Below are 12,532 nucleotides of genomic sequence, written 5' to 3'. Positions count from 1 at the left end.
GGGAGGACAGGCAGGACAATTTTTACATTTATCGCTCAGGCCTTGGTGCCAGCTCCTCTGAGTGGGAGCCACATGCCTGAGGAGAGCTTGAAGCTCTCCAAGGCTTGGTTGCTGCCTGTTCACGTCACAGACCCACAACTTATTTCTAAGAACTGGCTCTTAAACTCCAACTTCTACACTACCCACACTGGCTCCCTTCTCTTTCCCTCTCTCCCCAAACTAGCATTTGTTTGGTACGCCCCATGGCCTGCTGCCACCCCATGCCAGGTTCCAAGCAGGTGTGGGGAGGATGTCGGAGTATGATGGAGGTGGGATGGTGGCCAGCTTGGCTTTTCTTATAGTTGTGGAAACCAAGAGCAACTCCTTGATGAGTTTATGCTGGTATGAACCTGAAGGTACCAAGTGTTTGGCTGAATTTGGTCTTTGGTGTGTCATGGCCCGGATTTGATCGCCCAGCCAGAGCAGTCCCTGATGTGCTTGAACCTGCCCTGGCTGGCCTTGTTGAATGTCTAGTTGCTCTAGCTTTCCCAAACTGCTTTGAGTGTTAATCGAGTGGTGGTGCTTTCAGTAGCTCCAGACAGCTCCCTTCTCAAGTGGCCTTCTTCTCCTTCCTTGGTGAAAGTCTTGAGAGCTTGTCCTAAGGCAGTTCAACCTTAACCTGATGGTGGGGCAGGTTCTAGAAGTCATGAGACACGTGAGAGTCACGTTTAGCTCATGGGTTTGTGTTCCCACAAAGTTCCTGCCATTTGTTTGACGTCTGTACAGTTGCTGTCATTACAGCAGTGTCTTGCACTCATGGTCTGGGTTAACAGGTGGGCTATCAGGAGTGGTGCTTGCTCTAGGACTGCTGTAAACTATTCAGTTAATTGGAGTAATTTCTGACCTGCCTGCTGGATAGGTGTCCCGCACCAAGTATCATCACCACTAACTACTCTCCTGTTCTCTCTTTCCCTGTCTCCCTCTCTGTGTCATGCTGTAATTGCCAGGAATGTCTTCCGTAAGCTACTTGCTCAGCCAGAGAAGGAGAAGAGTGATATCCTGTCGCTGGAGGAGATACTGGCAGAGGGGACAGACTTACCTGACTCTGCAGCAGCTCCGCTTTGTGCCAGCCGCAACAGCAAGGCCAAACTGAAAGCCCTGAAGGAGGCCATGTACCACAGTGCTGAGCATGGATATGTGGATGTGACCATTGACATACGGAGTATAGGTCAGTGCAGGTGCCCTTGCTTCTCTGCCTCATCAGAGATACCACTGTAAGAAATGTGTCTTTCATGTGCTGCTGCTTAAACTGACCGCAGCTGCGCCTCCTGAACTTCTGTGGAGGTGGTAATTGCAGGGGGTTTCCCAGCAGGTTTGTGGGTGAGGATGGGGAAGGTAAGTGCAAGCCAGCCCAGGCTTAAAGCCAAGGCTCTCAGAGCTTCTCTGAAGCCAGTTAAGATTGCTGCTGCCTAAGCAACTGCAAAATAGGGCAGCTGCTTTTTATGTCAAATCGTGTGTGCTAAACACACTGTAAGAGCAGTCCCTTATTTTCCATCCTTCATCTGGAACGTGATAGGGGATCCTGCAGGTTCCGGGGCCATTTTGGCTCCACAGCATATCCTGCTCCGCAGGGCAGCATAGTTTTTATCAGCAGCCATCTTCACTCCTGCTTGGCAGAGCGTTAGCTAAGTCTCTAGGGCAGTGTTTGTCTGCTGCTTCCAACAGCTTCTCTTTTGCACTCTGCCATAGTGCAGTCCACAGTTTAAACATCTTTCTTTTCCAAGGTTTATGAGCCTTTGAAGGGAAGAGCAGTGAATGGCTTCTCTGTGTGTTAACTGTGCTAGTATAGGGCTTGAGCATTGTAGCAGCCTGTTTGGAGTCTGCTTCTTCTCATGACAAGAGTGGTCAGGAACAGGGGAGGAAATAAATCTGGAATGTGTTTGTCCATTATTCTGTGTCCAATCTCCATTAATCTTCCCCCAGAGAGAAGGCAGCATGCCTCCTGTGCCTCCATGCAGTGCAGCACTCCAGCCCTGGGGACTCGTGCATGGGTCAGGGTGTGCATTCTTGGTTTGCCAGGTGCACTGGGCAGGCAAAGCTCTAGGTGCTGAACGAGAGGAGAGAACCAGAGCTGCTCTCAAAGTGCCGGGCATTTGCTGAAATGGAAGGAAAGTACTTCTGATGCCAAGCCCCGGGCTTGTGTTTCCTCCCACTCTGTTCTGCAAGAACAGAAACTAGGTCACGTCCAGCCTAATGTTTGGAGTACTATATTAACTTTGTGTGTTTTCTCATTCAGTGCAGGGAAACATTTCCCTTTAAGTTCCTAGAGAGTGGTTCTGCTGTGACAAACAGCTACTTGAAAAGGCTAATCTCCTTAACTCACCCAGTGCTGTTCAGGGGAAATAGCAATGAGCATTAGAGGACATGGGATAGGGCTTACAGAAAATTGTAATCTGAAGACCACCAGTTTGAATACAGGTAGGTAGTGACCAAAATCTTTTTTTTCCAGTCAATGGCTCTCCAGGGCCACATTTGAAGAAATGAGCTCATGTAAATCTAGTTTCCAAAAGGTTTTTGTGTCGCAGAGCACCACAACAATTACCTCAAATTGGCAGTCTCAGCAGAGAAGCTGAGGGCTAGATGAGCAAAGAGACCACAATCTTCCCTTAGCACTTGGAGGAGAGTCTCTGTGTATTAGGTCTGGGACATCTTGATAACCACCCGCCTTCTCAGCTGTGGTAAATAGGAATTCTATTTCTAGGGTTATTTGGCAGTTTTTGCTTAAAATCTGAAGATTAACACAAGTGAAGATAGAAATAGTAGAAGGGCCACATCTTACTCTGGAGCTGGGAGTGAGCTCTGTCCTCTGTCTATAGGTGTTCCCTGGACACTGCACACATGGCTGGAGTCCTTGCGAACATCCTTCCAGCAGCACAGACGACCCCTCATCCAGTGCTTACTGAAGGAATTCAAGTCCATTCAAGAGGAAGAGTACACAGAAGAGCTCATCACACAGGGGTTGCCTCTGATGTTTGAGATACTAAAAGCCAGCAAGGTAGGATAAATTACGTATTCTAAAGAAATCAGCCTCATTCTGATCCTGTACAACAGAAACTGCAATAATGTTTTTGCACTGTGGTCCCAAAGCTTGTTTAGAGCTCTATAGGATTATTATTTTTGTACTGTGTATCTCATTCATCTTTACTGTGGAATCATGGGTTAAAAACACACAGGCTAATTACATCTCCCACTACAACAGCTTAATACTGATGCCAACAATGAACTGAGAAGACAACAGGAGCTAATGCATAGTGGTGAAATTAAAATCACAAGGGTCACTGCAGCACAAAAGCTGCTGATAGCCAAACCAACCCAGAGACAAACTTTACCCAGCTTGTTTTACAGCACCATGCAACAAAGCTAATGCTCACTTTTGCTTTGGATTTATTTAACCTCTCACATTATTTTCTCTTCCCTTCATGTGGGATTATGACTTCTAAACTTATGAGGAGATGGGTTTCCATGAGAACACATGCAGAATGATACGTCAGACGAATAAAACCTTTTGAGGGAGGAAGGTACTGTTAGGTATGTGAGTAAAACAGCAAAGAAGAGACGATCATTGAGCAGGAAGGAGAGTGAAGGTTGTTTTTTTTCTTAGCGTTAGAGTACATGTTGGTACAGTTTCCTATTTGTTAAACTGCAAAGTACCATTTCTCACCCAAAATCCACGCGCAACAGCAAGGAGCAAGTATTTTTAGCACCTACAGCAATAACCTAAATGATGTGAAAAGAAGAGAGCTCTGGTACAGACTCTCAATATTAAAGGATTCCAGGCACAGTATAGTTAGTGAGAGCCTACATGGATTTATTGTATACTGATGCAGATGCGGGCTTGGAGTACAGTCCTGAGCAAGTGCTGAACATTTATCCCACCAATTGTTCTGATTTCTGCTCCCATGAATTTTTCCTTTGGGGATAGTTTGAGGTTGGTTTGTATTGCATGGGTATTTATGGAGAATATTTAGAGATATCTTTCAGAAAATCATTCCAAATCCTCGGATTTGTAGTCTGAACTGCCTTGGGTTAATACATGTTCATCCAATAACTGACAGCAAGGTGCTGTTTGTTTTGAAAGCTGATATAAAACTAATTGTATTGGAAAACGTAATGGAGATTAAGTTTAGGCCCTATAATCTAGAATGAGGGATGGCTTGAGCTGCAGTTCTCCTGTGTGGCTGAAGCCAAAGCCAGTTGGTTTATAGATGATTGTCAGTAGAATAAGTTATTTACATAGGATTGTACCTTTTGGAGATGTTAGTCTGGGTCATCTGAAGTGTCCTCTGGAGACATGGCAGCCAATGAGACTGCTACCTTCTGCTTTGGGTTCACTTAAAAGCTAACATGAAGAGGAGTAAAGCAACGGATATATCACACACACAGAAAAAGTATGATAAAAAAAATCGGTGCTGATCTTCGTTCCTGCCTCTGGACCTAAAGGAGCTGCCCATCTTCACTCTTCGTGAGCATGCATATTCACAACCACATGTGCTTACAGTGCTTCATATTCTTAGAAAAATAATGAATCATTCGGGGATGCTGTAAGGGCTTACAGATTGTCTGCAAATGGCTTGAATTCTTGCCACAGTCTTGCCTAAACGGTCTCCCACAAAGCTCTTAGAGACATAAATGAGGGCAGACTCTGAGCAGCTCTCTAGAAGGAATCAAAATAAATTCATTTGCAGGAGAAGGAGACAATAAAAGTTCTCCCTGGTCACTCCACATAAGTCAGACAAGGAAAACTGAGGTTCAAAGGATCCGCTCCTCTGGGAATGCTGAGAGCAGATAGTGTTCTTTGTATATACCCACAGAACAGAAATCTCCTTGAAGAGGTACAGAAGGGCTGTAGCTGTGGTTCATGGCCCTCTCTTTCTGCAGTGAATTATAAAGTTTTGCATTGTGTGGAGTTGTCAGGAGAGGATTTTGATTTGTCCACGTGGGCATCCTTTTTCCTGTGGGCTGGGAACTTTGAGATTACAACTCTTGCTAGACATCACAGTATGTCCCAACACATTTCCTTAATGAGTTTTTCAGGGCAAAAAGTATGTAATAGGCAACTAGAAAGCACAAAGCCACTTAGTGCTCTCCGGCTGATGTAAAACAAGATGTCCCATTTGCTACATATTGTGATGCTCAGTATATTTTAATTGCATGACAGCTCGTACCTAATTGAAACGGCATTTCGCAGTCCTATAAGTAGTCCCAACTATCCTGCAGTCTCAGAACAATTTACAAATATTAATGAGTTGAGATATGGAAGAAGATCTTAGCCTCCTTTTCTGAACAAGGAAACAAAGGTAATTAAACAGGCAGATTTTCAATGCCTTACAGAGTTGCAATCTCAGCCTCAGAAGCTGTGACAACCTGGCTAAGCCAGACATCAGTTTATAATTTGAGTAATTGGCTTGAGAGACTCTCCAGAAATTGCACAGAAACGTAGATAATATCTCTGAATAGGAAATGGGTCTTCTATCCCAGCTTCCACTTGCAGTGTAGGACAGAATGTTCTTACTGGTTCACAGGATATGAAGAAAGGGCAGGTATTGTAAAAATGAAAAGACTAAGGAAAAAGTACTATTTACAAGGACATGACCAGCTAAAAGGAATGCCTTTTGTCTTACAGATTATTTTTTTTTAATACCCACACCTAGAGGGTCTTAGGGTCCAAATGTGAGAGCTTGGATGGGATCTCTGCCACCACCACTGATGGGAGTGTCCTGGAGCCCAGTAGGTTGGCATTTATATGACAGGACATTGATGATGGAAAGAAAAACAAAAACAATATTTTCTGAAGCTCTGATGCTGGAACACAGAGCGGTAACAAGAATTAGCAAGTCAGGCAAAACTGCCTGAGCTGTAGTTCCTAGAGTTACTGCCTCTCCTAAAGCTGTGAAATAGGAGGGGAAGAACAGTTAATAAATTGCATTTTGGTCAATCACCACTGCACTGAAGCCCTGGGGAAAGACTTCCAAAGGCACAAATGAGGATTTGGTACCCAGCCTCCTGGTGGCTGCCAGTAGGACTGAGCACTTTCATTTCCTTTCATGCCTTTAAATGTTTTTATCAGCTGCTCTGCTCAGAATTGATTTGAGAGTGGAGGAATGAAGTATTTCCATGCAGCTGAGGAAAAGCTACAAGAACAGGCAGATGGCTTTGCCCCCTCTGCTGTCCTGCAATCAGCCCGGATCCTTGCCAAACCAAAGACCAGGCAAGGTGTTCCAGGGGAGGCAGCGGTGATGGAAGGGACTTGGAGAGCCCTGTTTGGGGTACTTCCCTAAGAGAAGGCAAAATTCTGATTTAAAACTTCCAGTGAAGCTGTGTAGTTCACTAAGGGGATTTGGGCCACTGGATGAGGAGGAAAGGCTCTCTTATTTTGGGACTGACTGGCTCTCTGAGGGAGATGAGCTCATGGACAGTCTGCTTAAATTAGTTTGGACAGAGCTGCATGTGACAAAAGCTGGAGAGACTTCTGGGAGCAAGTAGCCCTGAGCTAAACTTGGGCTGCTGTAGAGGGTAGAATTAAGTCCCTCCAAGCTAAGATGACATTGGAGATCTTGTGAAAGAAGAAAACAAGAAGGTGCAACTGATTTGCTGCCTGTCAGTATCTGTGTCACATTCTTCATGGCCTGAGGAATCCCTCCAAACTTCTTACTGGGCCCTCTTGTTTGCCTGTAGCCAAGGCTGATGTTTGCACTGCCTGAGCTTGTCTCTGAGCTGAATTGACATCCTGCCCCATGTCATAGTGCCCCATATCTGCTTGACTAGTGACTGTAATTGTGGGCTGGTGGCAGCACTGAGTTTGGGCCCCTCAAATGAGAATTTAAGAAGAGTCTGGTGGAGGAAGCACTCAGATTTATGGACTTGTAGTGCTTGAGGTGGGGCTGGCAGGTCAGCCACAGGCAGGCACAGGGATCTCAGGCCTTACCCTCGGGCACAGAGTAAGCTAACTGCATGTGATAACAGCTAATAGCCATTCTCGTAAGATGGTGGGCAGCAACCAAAGGGAAGAAAACCTGCGGCTGTCCTGCATGTCCACGTGCATATAGAATCACTGAATAGCTAAGATTGGAAAAGACTTCTCAGATCATCTAGTCTAACCATCAGCATTTGGAAGAGGTTGGTTCTAGATGTCCACTCTGAGGCTCAGTGTGAGCTTGCGTTGTAATTAAATCAGCCAGCTCCATCCATGCAGATGGGCCAGCTCCGTCAACAGCAGTACTGGGTGGTGAGCCAGTTTTGTCCACTGCTTTTTCTGTATGCAGCAACTTAGATCAGATTGTCTATGGCCTAGCTCTTGGAGAAAGAAAATAATCTTTCAATTTCAAGTAAACTCTTGCACAGCCTTCTCCCTCCCACCCCTGCTATGGGCATGGAGCTGCTATTTGCCACTTCTTTGAATACTCTGGGGGAACGTATTGGCAAAGTTGGTTAACTGTACATAAAGTGCACATGCTGAAATGTTGTATGAAGCCTCGCCTGGCTCTGGAAGCGCTTTATACCAGGAAACCTTGGCTTCATACTACAAGCATTGCTGCTAGTGTACTGCCCAGGGCAAAAACAACTTGAAAAATCGTGGTAGGTCCTTCACTGCCCTTTCTCTGTAGCGTTTAGCCTTCCCATCAGGTGCTGTTAGTAGTTTATTTTCAAAAAATAGCCCATTAGTGAGGTGTTGATTACACTGTGCATTAAGACTTGATGAAAGATGCAGGAAACTGTTTGCAAAGGTGTTTCCTCAGAATTTAAAATTCCTGCTGAGCTTCACACACACTCCATATGCATCTGTAGGCAGCTGAAGAAACCCGCAGGAATGCAGTTATTTGGAAAGTTGAGCCGTTTGAAAAACAGCCATCAATACCATGTTGACAGTTATTTAGAATAAATAACAATTTAAAACAGTAGCCAGTTTTTAAAAATTCTGTAAGAATTCAGGCATGTAGGCATGTATCTTGAGAAACTTTGGCCTATTTAATTTAAAAGCCAAAGCAATCTCTAACCAGTGACTTTGTTGTACGTAATCCAAAATCTCCTAGAAAGTTAAGTATTTAATATATCCTTTCAGAAATAGTAACATGTAGACTCTGTCACAAGTGCATTAACTACTGGAAAAAAATGTTGATGGCTCCAGCAAACAAAAAGCAGTAGGAAAGCCTACAACACCTGCCTGCTCTGTTACAGCAATGTTTAGAACCTGAACCTTCAGGTGGGTGTTCTGTTTATTGCTGTGGTCTTTCTGGTTTTAATTCCTCTAAAATAAAAATCAGAAAAAGTTTCTCAGAGTAATGCCAACAAACTCAGTTTCTGCTTTTGTGTTCTACAAAGTCTAGGCACAGTGGTCAGCAAACAACATCTTTCCCTAAAGGCTGTACGTGACCTGTAACATGGCATTGGAAAATGAAGGAGTTAAAAAATTCTCCTTCATCTTTCTTGCATCACAGTGGGTTGAAATGACTATTAAGAAAGGTGGGCTTAATGAAACTGGTTTTGCTATACGAAACCAGACTGTCCTCTTCTGCAGGAAGGGCTTAGGTTATAGGGGAGAGGTACCCTGTACTATATTTGTTCTCCAGGTAGTATTTCACTTTTCTTGAAAAAATAAAAACCTGGAAATTGAATATTTTGGTCAACAGTTGGAATATTTTAAGTGAAGAAAAATGTAGGCTTTACACGTAGGAGACAGACACACCGAAACCAGTAATAGAAATAGCCCTGAAGACCTCCACGATCCTAAAATGCCCGCTTACAGGTATCATGGAGTGGCTGATACCCTCCCGTGTGTTAGTTAATGCTCAGCCTGAGCTCACTGATCGATCTTCTGGCTGAGACTTTGATTTCTTGAAGCAAGTTTCACTGAAAAATTGCAGTGGTCTGTAATGTTGCCCATTGTCATTTGTAGTACTTCTGTGTCTAAACAGTTCAGAATAACCAGGACGCAAGTTATCCACACGTGTACATCATGCATTCTCCGTGTGAGATGTGAACGCCAGGTACCAAGTGGCATTTTAATAACCAACTATTAACCCTGTATTGTGTTTTCATAACACAAATTCAGTTTCATACTAACACAGGATTGATTTATTTTTTTCCTCCTCTCCGTCTGCCTTCTAAAATGTTTCCCTGCCAGAGGCAGGAGCCGTTTCTTCATTGACAATAAATAACTGCCATGGATGTGACACCTGCCCTGTTATGGGCTCTCACCCAGGGATTAGACCGTGCCCAGGGATCTCAGCTTTTTACATACAATGCACAGCTGTGGTATAAAGAGTCTTTTGAAAGGAAGACTTGGCAGCTTTCCCAGAGCTAGCTGAAGGGTCCATTTGTGCCTTACCTGTGATTAATTCCTTTCCGTTTGTATTTGCAGTGAAATGACTTGAGCCCGGCACTAACAAAACCCATTTTGTTATGCAGTTCACTGCCTCTAACTGTGTCTTCAACCTCTGGGGCTTCCCTACCTTTGCAACTGTTGACTAATATGAATTATGTGTGTGCTGTTTAATCATCTAGGAGTGACCCTCTAAAGCGGAATTTAATCAGTTTGGATGCAGCTGGTAAAAAAATGAATTATGCTTGAGAACTGTAGCGGAAGCACCCAGGGAAGGATGACAAAGATTCAGAGAGATGGCAAAGAAAGTCTCGTAGCAGAGTTTGAGTGCTTGAGCTTGGGAGGTCTATGAAAAGCCCTTTCTATTGCCTTAGCACTTATTGACTCTTTATGGGAAGAGGGGAGGGTAAGTAGAGGAATAATTCAAAGGCATCCCAGCCTGTTATGGAAGGAAGTTCATGCATGACTCCTCAGTGGATCTGAGGCATCTTGAGACTTCACTGCTGGAACAGTGTCTGAGGACCACATGCAGAACAGGTGACTGGAAGCAGCACTTCTGCTTCTCTGTGTTTATCAGAGAGCTGGGTTCTCCCAGCAGCCTCAGGACCAGCAAGAGAAAAGCTTTGCCAGCACCCCTGTGCCCTGAGCAGCATGCTTTCTCTGCTTACAGGGCAGATATGTATTAAATGACAAACACTGAGCCCAGAATTAGAGTGTTATTTTTCAGCTTAACAACGTGTTTGTTTTTGTGGCTTTGTGGTAGAGGAATTCAAGGGCCTGGCATTTTTGGGCTAAGTTGGCAAAGAAGAGCAGCCTAAATTGTTACCACTGTAGAAGGCACTGAGGTGGAGGTGGCGGGGTGTCTTAGACCAGTCAGGATTCCTAGACACTGAGATTTGAGCGACCCAGAGAGAATCAGTGGGAAAACCCATGAAGAAGAGGCAACTAAAGGAAAGTGTGATCTTGCTGGAAAAGCAAAGGGAAATCCTTAGCCTGACTTCTGAATCCAGCCTAGGTTTTGCTTCTTGAGATTTTGTAGCACGAGTCACCAAGATGACACTTATCTTCCGCAGGTACTGGAGAAAACTACTTGGTATGTCCCAGCTGTGTCCAGTACCTTGTAGGACATTTCAGAATGTCTAGGCCAGCTTGAACCCAGTCAGAAGATATGAAGCAGACTCTTTCATGGGTTGTGCCTAAGTCTTAAGGAGCCTTTCTTGAGTTGTGCTGCCAGACCTTCATCATCAGAAGGGCGTTCAGGAAAAGATACCCCACCCAGTTCTTTACCTCCTCTCAGATCATTCAGTTGTTTCTGCTCTGGCAATTTGAAAAACTTCAGCTTTGCTTCAAAAGAATTTATGAATTCCTTTCACAGTTCAAGTGTGGGGAATTCCGTTAGATCTCCTCTGAAGAATGCTTTTAAGTCAGGAGGCCGCATGTATCTACAAAGCAAAGTTGCTTGCTCACCGACCAACTCTCTGCTGGAAGCATTGTCTCCTTAAGAAGATTCACTGTTGTTCCCTGTTCCCTTTAGCCTATTTGTAAACTACCCTGTGGCTAGGTAAATATTTTCATTGTATCTTATGCCAAGCTTTCTTCCCCCTCCCATAAAAGCAGATGCACATGGAGCTCCCTTTGACTGCAAATGCATGCTCATATCTGAGAGGAAGCTGGCCTTGATCTGGATCTCAGCATCAGGCATCAAGGCAAAATATTTTCTAACTTCAAACCATGGCAAGAAAACAAACAGGTTTGCTTCTCTGGTGTTGATATCACCACCCACAACTGCTGCAGAGAGCTCCTACAGCTGTTCTTACACAATCAGCTGGTAGGGTGATGAATAAGCAGGAAAGAATAATGTTCAGAGCTTAAGTGGGTTGGATGTAGTAACCAAGATAGCTTTGGAGCTTCTTGATATTGGTGCACATATGGTGGAATGTCATCTTCTTTGCTGGAGCAATTCTGATGTACCAGGTTGTTGTCTCCTGTAGTTGTTTCCAGTTGCTTCACGGGCAGCCGACCACAACTTGCTCCAAGAAAAAAAACATCGGGCTTCTGGAAAAGCAAGGATTTTTTTTCCCCAGCAATGCTGTTGCAGACTGTACCCTTGATGAAGCATCCCTTTTATCTCTCCTCCTTGCTGTTTCTTTCTGCCTGCTTTATTGGAGATGCCAGTAGGCTGCAGGAAGCAGGGCCAGGGCCAAGGCCCTAGGAGACTTGGCTGTGTGCAGATTTGCATGGGGAGCAGTTGTTCTTTCTTCCTTTCCATGTCTTTTTGGAAGAAAACTTGCTATATTTTGTTAGTGATGACTTTAAATGCTTTGTCTTTCTATCTGAGCGTGTTCTTAAATCTATCAACAGAAGCCAAAGGTCTCCAGCCTCCTGTCTGCCAAGTGAAAGCAGTGTCCTGTGTGAGAGCTCTGAAGGTCCATGATGCATAGTGTCTCTGCCTGCTTGATAGCCCTGTTTCCTTTGACTCATTGATCCTAGTCTCCCTTTCCTTTGTCATTTTTCCCTTTGTTCCATCTTTGTTCTACACCATAGTGTTCTAAAGCCTCTTTTATGTGAGTGTATCCTATTCTGAGTTAATTAGAGCTTAATCTAGACCCGTTTTCAATGGGGTTGTGGGCAGTCAGTGGCGAGGTGGCTGTACAATGGGCTGGGGTCCACATGCTGTGGCAGGGCTCATCACCCATCTTGTGCTGAGGAGACTGACAGGTTCCCCAGGCTTGTTTGCATGTGACTCGTCCATCATGCCAGTTCAAGTTACAAGTGTGGATCCTCTTCCCAACCCTGCACGGCTGTGGCTGTTCCTTCCCAGTCTCAATGCACCTGGACTTCCTGGTCTGCAGTGGGTGAGACCTCTGGCTCCTAATGAGGCACTGGGAGGTTGATATCTGTTCTATTATCAGTGCGTTCCCACGGGCATCCAAGGGAGGAGGAGATGCTTTGTCTTTTTTGACGTATATGTATGTGTAAGTAGGCACTGCTCTTATACCTCTCCTCTTCAGAAGCTTCCCTTCACTCCAAAATACAGTATTAGCCTCATCCTGTGTTGTATTTATTGACATCTTAGTGCCTGCTGCCTCCAGCTCAGACCCTGGTAATCGGCATCCCCCCGGACATGCTCCTCCCTGGCTGACTCAGCCAGCACGGCTTCGGCACAGCCCTTCC

The 12,532-nt window shown here is 44.8% G+C and overlaps 1 protein-coding gene across 2 annotated transcripts in view; it reads left to right on the top strand.

The window, feature by feature from the left end:
- The window catches only part of BTBD11 (BTB domain containing 11), a 168,072-nt gene that overhangs the window by 142,778 nt on the left and 12,762 nt on the right, over positions 1-12,532 (top strand). For both annotated transcript variants that reach the window (XM_042890504.1, XM_042890505.1), the window contains 2 exons: positions 987-1,207; positions 2,856-3,034. In XM_042890504.1, coding sequence (XP_042746438.1) covers positions 987-1,207; positions 2,856-3,034 — 400 coding nt within the window. The remainder of the gene's footprint in view (positions 1-986; positions 1,208-2,855; positions 3,035-12,532) is intronic.

This window comes from Lagopus leucura, unplaced genomic scaffold (genome assembly GCF_019238085.1).
Source record: "Lagopus leucura isolate 7727_CA_CO unplaced genomic scaffold, USGS_WTPT01 Super-Scaffold_100159, whole genome shotgun sequence".
Classification (NCBI taxonomy): Eukaryota; Metazoa; Chordata; class Aves; order Galliformes; family Phasianidae; genus Lagopus; species Lagopus leucura.
Note: the sequence above shows the minus strand (reverse complement) of the source record. Positions and strands in the feature narration are given on the sequence as shown.